General features: G+C 38.8%; 1 protein-coding gene across 1 annotated transcript; it reads left to right on the forward strand.

Annotated features, from left to right (window-relative positions):
* The first annotated feature begins 724 nt into the window (after positions 1-724).
* On the forward strand, positions 725-16,542 carry LOC110069486 (uncharacterized). Its single transcript, XM_089298221.1, has 10 exons — positions 725-1,067; positions 3,389-3,474; positions 3,833-3,923; positions 4,940-5,105; positions 6,002-6,109; positions 7,019-7,129; positions 10,829-11,770; positions 13,231-13,301; positions 15,600-15,666; positions 16,328-16,542. Exons 1-10 carry the CDS (start codon positions 879-881, stop codon positions 16,525-16,527), a joined length of 2,031 nt encoding a protein of 676 aa, XP_089154347.1. The 5' UTR covers positions 725-878; the 3' UTR covers positions 16,528-16,542.
* Positions 16,543-17,304: the final 762 nt, after the last annotated feature.

A 17,304-nucleotide genomic window follows, 5' to 3' on the forward strand; every position in this document is an offset into this window, starting at 1 on the left:
CATTAATTTCTATTAAGTTTTACTACTAATTGCTATATTTTGGTGTTTCTGTTACTATTTTTTTTATTTTATGTACTTTTTATTGTATACATGTTTAAGAATTATTTGTTCTGTAATTTATTTCCTTAATTAAGCGTGTAAAATGTAAAATGCTCTTTTCTGACCTTATATTTATTTTCAGTTAATAAATGGTCACCCAACTAGTTTCGCTCTTTAGTTATTTTGGGTGACCAGCAACTGTATGTATTTTTAATTTATTTATTAATTAGCAATTAAGTTAATTTTACAGTTCAAATAAACCTTGTTGTTGTTGTTGTTATGTTGTCGCCAGGGCAACACTCTTGGCTCCAGTCTCTTTCTGTGAAAAACCAAAAATCCCCATTAAAGTGGGACAGAGGGTCTTGCTCGGAACACACAAGGTTCCCCCCATTAGATTGTTGGGAGTGGATAATCCTTGTTTAAGATAAAATCTGGGAATTTTAGTCTTAATTAAAACAGGACCAGCGGAAATAACTGTCGTAATGGTAACGGCACGACGGGTGTCGTTTAGTTTCGTTTGAGAGCTAAGTATATTGTGTAAATATTTGCTGACTAATATGTTCTTTATTCAAGGCCTATTCTATCCAAAGAACGACATCAGCTGCAAAAGGTATGGAGCACTTTTACCTCAGTGATCTTTCACCTGATTAGCCGATCTTGAGACTTTTACTTTCGTGGCTAGTTTTCTTTTTCTTTCTTTTTCTTTCTTTCTTTCTTTTCTTTTCTTTTTTTTTTTTTTTTACGGTTAACTTTTTTTGTGTAGCTTAATTTTCCAATTTTTACGTCTCACGGCGTAATTTTTCGCCCGTTTTACAACGAACGGTTAACAGCTCCCTAAAATGATTTGCACGCTATATCCACCACCCCACCCCTCTACACATACATACACACACCCGTCCCGAGTCTGTGAAATTGGCATTGTCACACTATCCAAGATGGCGACCTGGATTAAACAACCTTGGATCGAGAACGCCTTGAAGAGCTGTCCCAACAGTTTGCCTAAAATTGCAAGAGCACAAGTATTGAAGGTACGTGTACGTTGTAACAAGGTTTTTGATCTGGAACTACGAAAACCAGGCAATCAGCGTATATTCCAGTCGGCGAAGCTCGCGAAAAAAATGGCGCGAAATATAAAATTGCTTCCAAAGTTTTCATTTGCCTCGCTGGTAATTTAGCATTGAGCGAGAATACATATATGTAGGCAGTACAAAACAGGCATCTACAAATGAGATCTCGACCGTTATAGCGCGATATCGCCTGTTATGACACAAGGTCTCGACTGATGATAGCACGAGATCGCATTGCACAGAAGGTAAGGGGGACTTGCCATTTTGCTATTCTGAGTATCTTGAACATAACAGGTGAATGATCAAAGTATTTAAGGGGATCTATACAAACCGGTCATTGTAAAACGCAGACTGCAGACCGGGGGTAAAATGCAGACTGAGGGTATAATACAGACTGCAGACCAGGGGTAAAATGCAGATTGCAGACTATAGACCCCTGCAGACCAGGGGTAAAATACAGACTAAATGTAAAATGCAGACTGCAGACCTGGGGTAAAATGCAGACTGAGGGCATAATACAGACTGCACACCAGGGTTAAAATGCAGATTGCACACTGTAGACACCTGCAGAGCAGGGGTAAAATGCAGACTGCAAATTTTTTAAGTATACTGTATATTGGGTTATTTCCATTATCGAGTGCTGACCATAAACAGAATTATTCAGGCTAATCACAGTGAAAGTCTGCACTCAGGCTAGCTTGAATATCACTTCCATTCTGAACCTGAATAATGCTCCAGTTAGCCTGTTTACGGTTTGCTCTCATTGATGGAAATGGCAACACAGTTCAGTTAAAGAGTCTACAGTCTGCAATCTACATTTTACCACTGGTCTGCAGTCTGCATTGTACCTTCAGTCTGTGTGTTACCCCCAGTCTGCAGTCTGCATTTTGCACCGACCATTATGTAAACTAAGGTTACAGAATAGGGACACAATTTGACAACTCTTTGTGTGAAAGAAGTACTGTTTCTGTGGAAGGTATACAAAGGGGTCACCTTTTCTCTCAAAAATGGTGACCAAAAGGCTGGGTAGGGGTTTGAACATCAGAGCATCATGACCTCCCTCTACACCGTACCTGTATATAAAACTGTTGGGTAACTACTCCCAAGCTCGCAATGCAAGATTTTGACTTGAGCCACAAGATCTGTACTCCATTGTGATGTCACTAGCTACCATCATTTAGTGGCAATATGCTATTTTGAAGACATTCTGCCAGCATTTGAGATTGGTCAGGAAAAATGGTGGCTTGCGATTCTTGGTGTCCATGGAAAAAATCAATTTCAGGGAGTACAACATGGCCAGCAATGGTTACTGTGAATCTGGATTGACATTTTGGATTGTAAGCAAGATCTAGAATTATTATATAACAAGAAATTCTGTGGATAATAACACAAGATATTTAAATGATATTAAGATTTGGAATTATAATTCAAGATTTCAAACATACATGGTCACCAGGAGATCTTGCCCTTAAAACTCATGATGGTGTTTTGTCATATTTCCAAACATCTCAAATCTTAATAAAATTGCATAAAGCTTTTTTTCTCTGGTAAAAATCTAAGATTTTGTCTAATTGAAAGTACCCCACTGCGGTTGATTTTTTTTCCTCTGATCTTTGCGCTTGGGAGTTTGATGAAACAAATGTCATTTGTTTGATTGATTATGAAATCTCCATCTACGACTCGAGACCTTTTAGAGATAAGTTAACACATCATGTGCAGTTCAAGATCTATCTCAACTATTTTCATAAACTTGTTAAACACAAGAGAATTTCGGGAGATCACGAAAGATTTCTGAAGATAAATGAAGATTTCCGAGGAAGATCCAAAGATGTTTGGGTCATACACCAAAAAATTTAAGTATACAGTTAAAGGGTCAAATGTGATATCACTGAAGTCATCAATATCTTCACTAGCAAGGATATGGCAAATACGCCATCTGAGTCCCAGACATGGTTTCATATGACAAGTGATGTATTTTCCCGCAAAACACTTGACAAATGTGTTCGTACATGTATGTAATAATTAGTTAGGGCCATAGAAAGACATGGACTGGACTAACAGTTCTAAAGCATGCTAGACTGCAGCCTGAATGGTTTGAGTTTGAGTTAATGGCCAGGGTAAGACACTTTCTCTCACATTATGCCCCCCCCCCCCCCCCCCTCCCCAACCCTCTCTGCCATATGAATGGGGACCTTTTCCAAATACAGCTGGGTGGAAACTCTGTGATGGACCAAGTCCTAACATGTACTGAACAGGTTTAAATGCTTGGTTTCACCTTTCAGCTTGAAGAAACATCAGCTGTAATCAGTGACAAAAAGTTCTTTGTTAAAGCTGAGTTCTCTCCAGCTGCCATTGAGGAATTTAAAAGGTAAGTGGCAATAAATGTTTTCTGTTTAATACATGTATGTTGAAGGCCAATGCAGTAATGAAAAAAATAAAATTCACACTGACCCCAAACATACAGGCATGCTTGAAATTCTTGCAGGAAGATCAAGGACCATGGAAACCTTGTCACATCGGCTGATCTGGACTAAAAAATCATTCCTTGGGAGTCATTTGAAACCATAACTCATTTTTTAATAATAATGTGTGGAAGTTCTCTAAATGTTATTTGTATTTTTCTTATTCTTCTGCTTACAGTCAGGCTCCTAATTAGACACATTTGAAACATGATGCAAGCTATGACTATAATTATGACTTCATACCTGTTTTTATATTTGCTGCAGAGATAATACAAGTCTTCAGCTTAATGACATCCTAGGTGGGCTGATTTTTATCAAAAAATACTCAGTGCGTGCCACTGCAGAAAACGAGTTGGTAAGTTGTAATTTTTTTATGCATTTCCAAAAGTGCCTCAGGTCATGGCATCATTTGGTGCTTTCCATTTGATGAGATATTTTGAATAAACAGCATTTTCCAGAATTTCCAGAAAAGAGGACAACCTTGCGAAGTACATGTATACCAAACTTTTTCAGAAATTTCTTACAGGGAATTTCTGTACCATTTGATTTTCCTCCACCTGCAATTTCCAGGGGTTTTGGTGGAACTGATCTCTTTTTGGAAATTAAACAATCTAAGGATTTCATTTCTGGAAACTTTACCAGGACATTTCCATACCATCTGTCCCCATTTTAGTGTTTTTTCAGAATTTTTGGTTGAATGGAAAGCAACCTATGTATACGTGTATGTACATACAGCTGTAACTGAGCTGGGCTAAAATATAAAAGATGTAAATTGCATTTATTTAGAAAACGCCCTGCAAGAAAGCAAACACTAAAACCTGTAGTTCTATATAACTGAGTAGAAAAAAAAACTAGTGCAAGCTGTTGATATGACAATGGCATAAACAGAGAGAATAACCTTTTGATTGTTAAAAAAAAAATGATTTTCCTTCCTTTTTCTTGGAGTGTTTTATAAAAATAAAAAAAAATTTACTAGCATTCTATTTAATACATGCACCATACTTGCCTATGTTGCTGCATGCAGAACGTTTTTATAATACGTTAATTTAATCAGTGGCACAGCCATTTGCAGTGTGCAATCACTGGTCAACACATTTTAAGGTAAGGGTCATATAAAGGATCTCCTTTCTCACCAGTTTCTTACCCTATGTCCCTTCTGAGCCTGCTCCTTTCTTTCCACAATGTGCATCTTGGGCAAGGTCCCATGGCCAAAATGATTGCCTGAATGCTCAGAATAATTTGATTTGCCTGTAGTGTGCAGTTCAAATGGCACAGGCTTTACTGGAGTTGTCACCTTGGTTCTCACATGTATTTTATTGTGTAAACGTTACAAAATTTAACTTCACATCCACTTCTTTATTTGCTGATCAGGATCATGCTGAGTTTTTAATCAGCATTGAAGAGTTCAAGTTTGCTGGAGGGGAGGGCAACACACAGTTTGGTAGTGATGTCACAGATAGTTCAGCCTGTCCCCAGTTTAAGGCTAGACTACAGCAACTGTGGAGAGCCGGACAACTCAGGAAACAACTTGTGGGAGGTAATAGTGAACATTCTCCCCCCACCTGCCCATGTTTTGTTTTACTTTGTTTTTCATTTGTTTGTTTATTTAAAATTTTTGCTGGAGCCGGCATGACCAAGTTCTTTAGGGCACTAGATTTGAAATCTAGAGTCCATGGTTCAAAACGTCTGCCCAGCTACTAAGCTAAGCTGGATTTGTTTTTTTCCAGGTGTTAAGTTCAACTCTGTGGCTATGCTTTGTAACCTAGGAAGTGAATAACTAGCTTGGCTTCTTTGAAGAACTTTTTGTTCTGTTTGTAATATTTATTTGTCGCTGATAGTTAACAGTGCGTTCAATAAGCATGCAGTGGTACTGATTCAGGGTTTTAGCCAGATGGGTGTCCAGGCATCCTGAGGACGGCCACTTTCTATAGAAAATTATTTATTTTTCATATGCTGCCTTTGAGCAGGCCCTATTATAGCACATATTGGACGTCCACTCTTCAAATTCTGGCTAAAAGCCTGTACTGATTAATAACATTATGTACAACATAATTTAATTTCAATGTTACTGAAGATACTGCAGGCTTTATTGCAATCAGTAATAGAGAATTTTTGGAAAAATTAAGCTGATCTGGTTTCATCTTTCCAAATTTTTTGGTGGCTTAATTAATATTATGTCCTCCTTCATCAGAAATTTAAAAAGGTAAGGTTTGTTATTGTGCATGCTACATGTACAGGACTGTGTGTTCATGTACTCCACTTTGGACAGTGATGTTGTTAACGCCGAGAGAAAGTATTACCTCAAACTTCCTTGTCCTCAAACTCCAAATTAAAAAGGACAACAATGCACAGGCCCGCTGTGATCAGCTCAACAAAAATAGTTTCAGAAAATGAGTCTTTTGTTGATTTTTTCTCTTTCTTTTTGTCAACAAGGAGAGGCCAATGTTCCAGATGGTAAAGAAGCAGAAAGCTTGATGCTTCATAATCATAATCAGATTTTCATCCCAGATGACATGGAAAGGAAACTGGCTGAAATTCCAGGTGAGTGAAATCCTTTTGGCTCTGTCATATAGTGTCTTTAAGTATGTACAGCAGTCTATTGACTGATGTAGTTTAGCCCTCAACTGCATAATTACATGTACAAAAAAGAAAACAAATAGTCAATATTGAAAACTAAATTAATTATACAGACTTCGTCACAATGATATGTTTCACATGATCTACATTGTGTACATTAAATGGTTCGTTTAGATGACAGTTTAACGAAGGTAAGCATCCTAGAGGCAGACCTTCTGTTAGTGCTGAAAGTCACAGGAAAGAACAAACGTTTTTTCTGCTTCCCTTCCCATAACTTCCAATTTGCCTACTGCTAAAATCTCTTGGTGGCACTATGCTTATGTGAAGCTTGTGATTTTTGAAACATGTCAAAATCGGAGCCGGAGCCAAATGATGGTTGTTTCGCTACTTTTACTAGTTGCTGTATCTGGTTGTGATTTTGTTTTTGCTGTGTTGTGTTGTGTTGCATTTTGTATTTTGTGTTGATTAAGAAGGTTAAAAATAAGGCAGCCTTTAGTTGTGTTTTTTAGTTGTGTTTTTTAGTTGTGTTTGCTAATTGTGCTGCTAGTTGCGTTGCTAGTTGTTATGCTGTGTTTTGCTCTATTGTGTTGTGTTGTATTTTGGTGTGTTGTGTGCTATTCTCCTCCCCTTCAAAGAGCAATTTGCCACACCTAAGATTTGCTGTTAGTTAACGCTTCGCTCTAACGGTTTTTACTAGGGCATAAAATTTTATATACTTAAATCTCCCTCAATTTAAGTGCACTCCCACCCCTACCCCTCCAAAATTCTTAGATACTTCACGGAACTTCCTTTAACGCCCTTTTTTTGTGTGTGTGAGGTAATTTCCTATTTCAATTATTAACCAAGATATTTATTTTCGCTCTGCCTCTCTAGAGTGGAAACCAAGCTATTTTCCACCTCAAACTTACGAAATGCATAGTGACATATCGTCACTGGAAGGCCAAGTTCAGGAGCAGTCTTGCCCTGACTCAACTGACTTAGCAGGTGAGACAAAACATTTTTAAAAACGCTTGCAACGCAAACTCATTAATTATTCATGCAACGTGGCGATAAACAACTTTATTTAATCACACATTTTACAAAACAAACTTTAAACCTAAATTATTTACTGCTGATATTAAATGTAACGGTACAGTTATTAAAGTCCCCAAAACAGAAAGGGCCATTCTTTTTTTAAATTTAAATTATTATCAATATACGCGGCCAAATTGAAAACCGCCCTCTTGAAAACACGCGCTTTGCGGGCCGCAAATGACTCCTAGCGGGCCGTTAATGTATTAACGGCCCTGCAGCTGATTGGTTCTCGGTTCATCATCCGATGAATATTAACCAATCAGGTTACGTTTATTGACGCGGGAAAACCATTCAGGTGCGAACAGCTTGCGTAGTGAACATTTGCCGTTTGGAAATTTCATTTTAAAATGGAAGAACTCCCAAATTTTCAGCTTTTTTCTAGTCAAAACTCGGACTTAGACAACGAGCAACTGGATGAGATTGAGCAAAAAGCTCAAGCGAAAAACACCAAGAGAGCAACTGAGTGGGGAGTAAAAAAGTTCGAGAAATGGTGTGAGAAAAGAAAAATTACAGTGGATCTCAAAACAGTAAGTGCAACGGACTTGAGTGAAATTCTGCGAAAGTTCTTCGCTGAAGTGAAAACAGAGAAAGGCCAAGCATTAACTCCAAGTGCATTGACTGGAATTAGAGCGGCCATTCATCGCCATCTAACCTGTGCTCCACTCAGCCTAAACATAAACATTTTGCAAGACAGCGAATTTATGTCTGCCAACAAAATGTTTGAAGCGAAGGCCAAGCTATTTACGAAAGAAAACAATGCGAAACCAAAACACAAATCATCCATTCAGTCAGGAGACATGCAGAAATTGAATCGATACTTCATGGAAGGGCAGAACACGGACGGCGTTTGGAAAGATGCGGAGAAGTTAGTTGAGTTTATTTGGTTTTCGTTGTGTTTTCATTTTGCTCGCCGCGGCAGAGAGGGATGGCGGGAGCTTACAAGGCAGTCATTTGAAATAAAAACTGATGACACTGGAGCCCGTTACATCACCGAAAAACTTACTGAACAAACTAAAAATTACCAAGGAGGCGCTAAACAGTCTGAGCAGTCATACTCGGATGTTCGTATGTACGAAACTTCAACTGCACTTGATCCAGTGGCTGCGTTTGAATTTTACCTCGGCAAGACTCATCCCGACTGTAAGGCACTGTTTCAGACTCCAAGCAAAGCTACCACCAAGAATGTAAACTTTGCAAGCACCCGACACTGGTACAGAAATGAGCCTATGGGAAAAAATACTATCAGCAAGATGATGGAAAGGATTTCCATCAAAGCAGAGTTATCGGAGCGGTACACGAATCACTACATTCGTGCATCGACTGTCACTTCTTTGTTCCAGCGCGGTGTGGACGCAAGGAAAATCTGTGCAATCACAAAGCACAAAGATGAACGGAGCCTTTCCCACTACATCAGCGAGACAACAAGTGCACAAAAAAGAGAGTGTTCAAAGATTTTAAGTGACACATTTCAGCCACAACTCGCTGTTCAGCAAGAAGCTTCAGGAATCACAAGGCAAAATGTCGCGGGCCCATCAGCCGGTCCTAGCTCAAACTTAAACCCACAGTCTCTTCTCCAAAACCAATTTATTTCCTTGGCACAGCCGTACCAAAATTGCACCCAACATATTCAGATTGGAACAATGAACATTTATCACGGAAAGTATGAAGAACCGTCGCCATCAACCCGCAAACGCCGCCGAATAATCGAGAGCGATGATAGCGACTAAAAGTTGTAACTTATTTGATGAAATTAGCAAAGACAGTCTGAGTCCATTGCCTGTGAACGGGAAGACTATCATTTTTTTAAATGTTAACTGTCATTTTGTTAATCATTGTTACCAATCTTTTTAAAACTAGATTATATTTGACATTTTATTGTAAACAAAAAGGAATTTTATTTGGCTCTTGTTTAGCTGTTCGTATTGTAGCAACAACTTTCCATACCATAGTTTCATGCTACATCTCTGTTAAACATTTTTTTCTTATTAAATGAATTTGTACGATTTGGCCTTGTGTATTGATAATAATGATAATCGTATGACGTTTGTCGGTCATATAGTTTATTTGTGTCCCTCGTAGCATCATTTGCGCCCTTGCGCTTCGCGCTCGGGCGCGAATGATGCTACTCGGGCCACAAATAAACTATATGCCCTCCAAAAGTCATGTGATTGTCCTATTCTCGCTCATTGGTAGCGACCTCGTCTTTTGGTTCGCTTTCAACCTTGCTGTACACTTCCGACCTAAAATGGCACTAACGTTAGAAATTTCCAGTTCTAAAGCGTATTAATTTACTATCTACCCCTGCATTTAACAGACTAGACGCACACGTCACCTCGGAACAGCGCTGGCCACACACTTTTCCTCTTCTTCGCGAGTTTTAGGAGGTCTAAATCTGCACTCTGCCATTTGCTTTGCGAAGCAACGTGTTCGCTCAGAACTGACAAACAGCTAGGTAACAACGTGACATTGATGAATATTCAAAAATTGTCAGCAGCAGCAGTTAGGTGATGGAATCACATTTCACGTCTCAATTATAATATTTGAATTGAGAAAACTTATTCAAATGATAATTTGAACTAATTTTCTTTGTTGGAGAAGTAATTTCAAAAACTCGTGCTTCGGGTTTCATCAGGTTTCCAAACGCTCGAAAACAATAAAACCACTCGGACTGCGGCCTCGTGTTTCTCGCATTTGGAAACCTGATGAAACCCTCGCACTAGGTTTTGAAATAGTACTAAAAGCATCTGATTCAGCAATCAAACTGAGAACGCTTTGCAACGTATTCATGCTCCAGAGAAACAGTCAAACTAAGAGGGGGTATTCTCACTGCGTCTTAGTCAAATGAAGCCTTCATGATATACCAGATGAATTGCATTAGTTGCGAAAAATTTCGGACGATTCCAAGTTCGGACAAAAAAGTGTCCGGAAATCAAACCGTCCGAAATTTTAAGCGTTCGAAATATTTACGGCACAGTATAAAACTTTGAGTAGCTCCAAAGCTCTTAGTTTCCTTTACGAAGCAAACTCCAGTTGAGGACTGCTTGAAATACGTAACCTCGTGATCGTGTATCCGTCTGCAGTAAAACTATCATTTTGACAGAAATTGTTTAAGTCTAATTCGTGTTTTGTAGCCATAAATTTACTTTTGTTGTTTCATTTTTTTTTTTTAAATTTAATTTATTTGTTATCTGCATGTGCTTACAGGTACATTGTTACAAGTGCTAATTATTGCGTATAGGTAATATAAATGTGATTACAAGTACAGTATTGACATTGTTACAAGTGCTAATTATAATATATATGTGATGTAGGTGCGTTTACAAGTACAGTATTTACTTTTGTTATGTTTTAGCAAAGTGTCCGAAATTTTGTCCAAGATTTGTCCGAACTCAGATAAAAAGTGTCCGAAAATTACACGTCCGAGATAAAAATTCCGAAATTTTAACGCTGCACATTTTTTGCAGGTAACGTGGTGCCTAATTTCGGTTCTTCTTTGGTTGTTACTTCTATCTTTGAAGGATGTGGCAATGTACACTGTATATAGAGTATTGCAACTGCTAGAAATGTTCTCTCAAAGAATAATTGTAAGTGTTTTTTTTTTTTTCCTAGGACACGCAACTGCAGAAAAAGAACACGAGAAGTCTAACTCACAAGAATGCTTATGTGAAGATAAACCGTTGGTGAGCTCAAGTTGTGTTCCTTCGTCTGAAAGAGAGTCAGGTGTGGCTGTCGAACAGCCATTAAAAGGCCTATTGCCCGAGGAGCTGTGTTTTTCATCAAGTGAAGTTTCACAGCTCAGAGAAAGCAGCGAAGAATCGTATTCGATTCTCCAACGAAGATCTTCCGTAGCTGAAAACACCCCTGATGTTAGTGTTGTACCTTCCAGTCAAAAAAGCCACGAGTTCGAACTTGAGCAAGCACTGCCGCATGTTACTCCTGAACGCGAACAATTTCACTGCTCGCTATCAGAATCACAGTTGGGAAGTTTCTTGGACGCTAGCTTTTCATTTGACGAGGTCACTGCACCTCCCTGTTTTTCGGATGGTTCACCTTCAGTTCAGGAGGAGTTCACTCAGATTAAACCAAGGGATGCTCGACAAAGAAAGTCAACAGCTAGTGACAAACCAAAATCGAGTTCTGGGTCATCACATTCGAAGACATTTGCTGATAATGAACTTTCTTTAGCGTCAATTCGTGGCTCAGAAAAGAAAACTCAAAGCAACAAAAAGGATAGTGGTACTTCACATAATGTTGTAACAGAAGTTGTGGTTGTATCTTCTTCGAGAGACAACATTAGAGACACTTTGCGTGGAAAAGAAAGCTTGGAGACAGCAAAAGTTGACTTTGATACTCTGTTTAGCCAGAATACGTGGAAACTCTCGCAAACACCCGTGCAGGAGTTTAGTGCGGAGGTATTTGAAATTGACAAACGTCAATCAGTTAAGAGGAAAAGATCTGAAAAAGATGGTTCCAAACATAAACTACCAGGCCTATCAGATGGGGTCATACAAGTTAGGAAACTGTCATTTCCGGATAGTCCTGTTAGTCCAGGTGAGTCAGAACATAGCGTTGAGAGATAATCAAACTACCAAGTAAGCAAGCGAACAAAGAAATGAAAGAAAAAAAAGGAAAATCAAGAGATCTCTGTTGATTCGTTAAGGTTTCATTGAACCCATTCTCTGTAAAAGTCTAGCCTTGAAAGAGAGCTTTCTTTTGGCTGTCCTTGTCTACCGATACACAAGGGAACGTTTATTGGGTATCCTTTGTTGAGGAGTTATTACATGTAGTTAGGTGTTTTTTATTTTTTGTTTTGTTTTGTTTGTTTTGTTTTGTTTTGTTTTGTTTTGTTTTGTTTTGTTTTGTTTTGTTTTGTTTTGTTTTGTTTTGTTTTGTTTTGTTTTGTTTTGTTTTGTTTTGTTTTGTTTTGTTTTGTTTTGTTTTGTTTTGTTTTGTTTTGTTTTGTTTTTGTATCGGTTCTTTCGTACCGGTACACAAGGACAAAACCCGCCTTGTATTGCTCCCAGTCGGGGTTGATATAATAATAACATAGCGGTGTATGGGTGATTCGCTCTCTTCAGACGTCATGTGTTCCTTCAGCAACCCTTTAGTTATGGTAGCGTTGTCTTCATCTTACGCTGAAGCGTCCTACCGCTTTCAAGACAAATGCATCTAATACACATCCAATTATTGCCATATCGAAACGTTCCTTTACAATCATGCAGTAATTCTCTTCTGGTAAACAGAATTAGAATACCGTAAATCCTCGAATTAGTGCCACCCCCCCCCCCCCCCCCTCGAATAAGCGCCCCCTCCCCCTATTTTGTGGACGAGTAATGAGACAGCAAAGATATGGTTTTCGGCATGTAGTATTAGATTTGTACATTGTTTCAGTTTGCGACCACGTGAATTTCTAATAGTGCCGCGATGTAAACTTTAGGATCAGCTTTTTATGTCGATAAACAGCTTCTGCTGTTGTTTACGCGCAGATGACGTATTAAAAAATGATCATGTCAGGCCACAATTTGGGAAAAAATTTAAATAAGTGCCCACCTCGATTAAGCGCCCCACGTCTTCTCCTAAATTTGAAATAAGCGCCCGGACGCTGATTCGAGGATTTACGGTATCATTACCAGTTTAAACAAGGAGAGCAAGAGGTTTCCTAAACCAAATATATCGCTTTGTGATGTTATGAATGAAGTATAGTAAGGTAGGTGATACACGTTTGTACGCAGTGCACATGGGCACCTACCCCTCCCGAACCACTTCCTTGCCTCAAGCTAGACTAATTAATTAAACAAACATTAACGGTTTACACCTTATTGCCTTATGACCTTATTAGTTTATGGCCTTATGGCCTTGTTAGTATTATCTTATTGCCTCAGCGGACATCAGCCCCCAAACCATCCCAATAGTGCACTCTGCATTAAAAATGGCAGAAAAAAAACGTCGACCTAGTTTGACCAAGATATTTGATTCCCTTTTTTTAAAGTCTGTTTACTTTTAATTCCCAGACAGCACTTCTGGCTCGCTGATGGCGAGCAGTCAATCATTGTCATCTCAAAGTCAGCCAAGTAACCAATCGGTAAGTGCTCTAACTCCTTTAGGCATTTTTTAATCTGCGTTGTAGAATGTGTTTTTTTTGGCCGTTTTTACAGTGGCACAATCCAAACTCTGTAATGATAGGCATTCCCCGTTTCAAATCTGAGATTGACGTCCCTGTTATTGAATTTATCAGTTGTCTGCCGCCATATTAGTCAAGTTTCATACTTACTAACTACTTATTATATGGCTGTGTCTTACAAGGACTGGGAACTACCGAATTCACGAATTTGATTGGCTGAAATCGATATTGACCGCGGTCTAGATTTTCCTATCTAGACCGGCATCTAGACCGGTTTCATTTTGCGTTGAAAAAGTAGCAAACTAAAACACAAAAATGTTCACCATTTTCTTTTATTTTCTTCTCAATCATTTATGGAAGTGCCAAAAAGCCCGATGACAAAAAAAAAAAAAAAAAATGTTAAGAGGACGAGCAAATTTCGGCAGGTTAAAGTTAAGCTCATCTCTGCCAAACCAGTTACATTAAACGAATTAAAGTTTTCTTTGCCATATAATAAACATCTTATTAACCGAGCTAAGTCGGTCGGTATAGGAGAATCTTGACCTCGGTCGAGTGTACAGACCTGACTGCGTTCGGTCTGTACTCACGACCTCGGTCAAGATTCTCCCATACAGACCTCCTGCTCGGTTAATAAGAGCTAATTATTAACCGAAAGTGAGGTCTTTACGGGAAAATCTCAAACCGAGACATTGCCGTATTGACCTAGCGATTGTTTGAGATTTTCCCTTAAAGACTGAACGTTCAAGGTTAATAAGTATTTTATTATATGGCTTTTTGCTTGGGTTTTTGCAGCCCCTTCATAATCGGCCCGTGGGCATAACCGGTGCCCTAGTATTAGCCAATCAGAGCGCGCGTCATATTTATTACAAATACAAGTCATATTATAAATGCATCTTATTAAACAACCGCGTTGCTCGCACTGAGGAGAAAATCGGCCAGAGGTCTTGACAGTACGGATCGAGTGCAGCTAAGTCCGTACAAAAGTGACCGAAAGTCGATATTCTCCCTAGTGCGGTCCCGAATCAGCTTGGTAGAGAAGACGTTTATTACACGACTGAAATGTTTAGAAAAAATGCCATGATTACAGACTGGAAAAACATCGCAAACTTCAAGCGCGCAATTATGATAGGGGGCCCGCCGATTAGGCGTATACTCACGTCTGTTGTTAAAACCAAAAAAGAGGAAAGAGATTTGGAAGAAAAGAAAAGGAATAGTTTATTTGAAAGCAGTTTCTTTCAGAAACGTAAGCCATAAACTACAAGAAAATTTTCAAGAATGATTGTGCGAGATCATTCAGGACAATGCCCGGTCCAATACTTAGAGAATGTTGGACCGGTAATGGAACGATCTGATTGTATGATCTTAGTTAGTAGTTCTCTGCACTATCTTAGTCGTATAATAAATCTCGGTTCGGTTAATTCTGTGTCGTCTATCTTCTGGCATTAAGAATGACGTAGTTAGCAGATCACCGAGGCATGTATATAAGGGTTATTGACCAAGTGTGAGGTCAAGATGGCTGGATATTGGCCAAGTTCTTTTTTTGCGTGTTTATGGACCGAGACGGAGTCGAGGTCCATAAACTCGCAAAAAAAGAACGAAGCCAATATCCAGTCATCTTGACCGAACAAGCTTGGTCAATAAAGGATTTATTATATGACTTTCGGAGAAATTTTTCTTGCGGGACACGGCGGGTAGTCCCGAGCGTGCAAGATAGCTCCATCTTGCCCGCTCGGGTAGCCAATCACAGCGCAGGGTTTGATTCATCTTGCCCGCTCGCGGAGCTAGCCATATAATATATATATATATATATATATATATATATATATATATATATATATATATATATATATATATATATATTTTATATATATTTTATCATCAAACGATGCGGCAATGATTGTACTTTTGTAAAGTATAGCATAAATTTAGGCTCAATTTAACAACTTCAGGAGTGACATATGACAGGAAATTACTATATCAGTAATGACATCTTAGCTATTAGTAAGAAATTTAAAAAAACATTTCTCAGCTAATAGCCAACATCATGGGTGTGTCTTAGTTATACATGCGTCCCAGACAAACCCTTGGCCTAAAGCCTACAAGAAAGGGCTACAAACATATCTAAGCCATTGGTTATAAATTTTTAAAAGAACGCTTCTCAGCTAATAGTTAATGAGTGTGTCTCGGCAGTAAGTGAATTCCAAGCAGCCCTTGGTCTAAATTAAAGCGGTTAGATAATTAGATCATTTTCCTTTGTAGTCAATAAAGTCTGAAGATCTGTATACCCAACAAGACCCTCTCTTTCTTGATACATCCGGATCAACAGGTAAGGCAATAGGAATGGTCCCTGGTGTTCAGATTTAAACGGACGTAGCTGTTATGGAGGCGCAGTGGCCTCATGGTTAATGCGCTCGTCTCCAGATCGAGCGGTCCGGGTTCGAGTCCTGGCTGAAGACACTGTGTCGTGTTCTTGGGCAAGACAATTTGCTCTCACAGTGCCTCTCTCTACCTGGGTGTATTAATGGTACCGGTGAATTTAATGCTGGGGGTAACCATGCCATGGTAGTAGAAATACTCCTAGTTGGTTCAATTTTCATGCTACTGAAACCGGACACAAGCGCCGGCCTGATGCCTGGGCCACTTGCCTCGTACCAAAACTTTTACCTGTTACGGACCCGCAGTATCAGATGTTAGATTTTGTTACTGCTGGAGGCAGCCTCTGACATCATTTATCATTCTGTATGTATAAGGAATTCTCGACTGATAGTTACCCCGCGGAAATTAAACAAATCTCTGCCTGAGAAGCGAAGCTTCGAGGCAAATGTGCTGGTTTATTGCAGGAAGCTACTGGTTTTGATTTTGTTTTTGTAAAATAATCGTTAACCGCCTGCAGAGGAAGTCATACTTTGATGCTAGTGTAAATAAGCTGTATGCTCTCAACCAAGTGCTCAAAATGTGTAATAATAACAATTTTTGTTACTTATTAGAGTCCCTGAAGAGTCCACAAGATCGTGACGAAAACAGTCCAAGTATGCTGGAGATTTCCATGGAAGAGCCTCGTACTTTGAGCACCCCAAACTTTGCCTCTCTTCCTTCTTATCAGGTACTTGTAAGTTATCGCACCAGTCAATATATAGAGGTTATTTCACGGCTGTGCGAAGATATGAATTTTATTCTCGAGTCGTAAAACAGTATTTTACGAACGAACGTAGCGAGTGAGCAAAATACTGTTTTTAACACGAGAAAATTCATATCTTCAAGCCACGTGTAATTATGTGTAAAACAGCGGTATAAAAATATATATCATTCTGACTTATTTTCTAGGTTCCTGGCGAGAACAAAGCAAAGCAATCTGATAATACTTCCTCACCAATATCGCGTGATCAAAGAGACGAGGTAACACTCCAAGTAATTCCTTTACTGATAGAAAATCCACTTGTTCGCATGAATGACAAAGAAAAAAGAAGTGTTCTGTGTGTGTCTGATCGAACAATTTAGAAGAATTGTCAAGACATGTAAGAGTGTTCTTCATAAGCTACTGTAAGTTTCATTCATTCAATCATTTAGTCAATCAACCAAACAACGTATCATTTGCCTTCTTTAGCTTTTTGCCAGTACTACTCGGAAACGGGAAGCTGTACATCATCAGGAGCCTGGGACTAGCTGGGACTTTGCTGAAAACGTGATCAAACCCATTGGCGTGAAAAAGAAGCGCAAAGCTCGTAGACACTTTAATTGGTTTTCCGATGCCTACTAAATGACATTTTTTTTAAAATTCGTTGTTCAGTTATTTTATTTATTTAATATTCTGATCGGTGTATTGATGGTTACTTGCAAATAATACAAGAACCTCTGTGAGTCATGTGACTTACGTCTCGTCTCAATGATATGTTTTAAATAACTTCATTATACTATTCCAAGCTTTAAGTTACGTTAAATTTAATGGTAGAAAACCTAACAAACA

This window comes from Orbicella faveolata, unplaced genomic scaffold, assembly GCF_042242905.1.
Source record: "Orbicella faveolata isolate gen_17 unplaced genomic scaffold, um_ofav_v1 contig_3, whole genome shotgun sequence".
NCBI lineage: Eukaryota > Metazoa > Cnidaria > Anthozoa > Scleractinia > Merulinidae > Orbicella > Orbicella faveolata.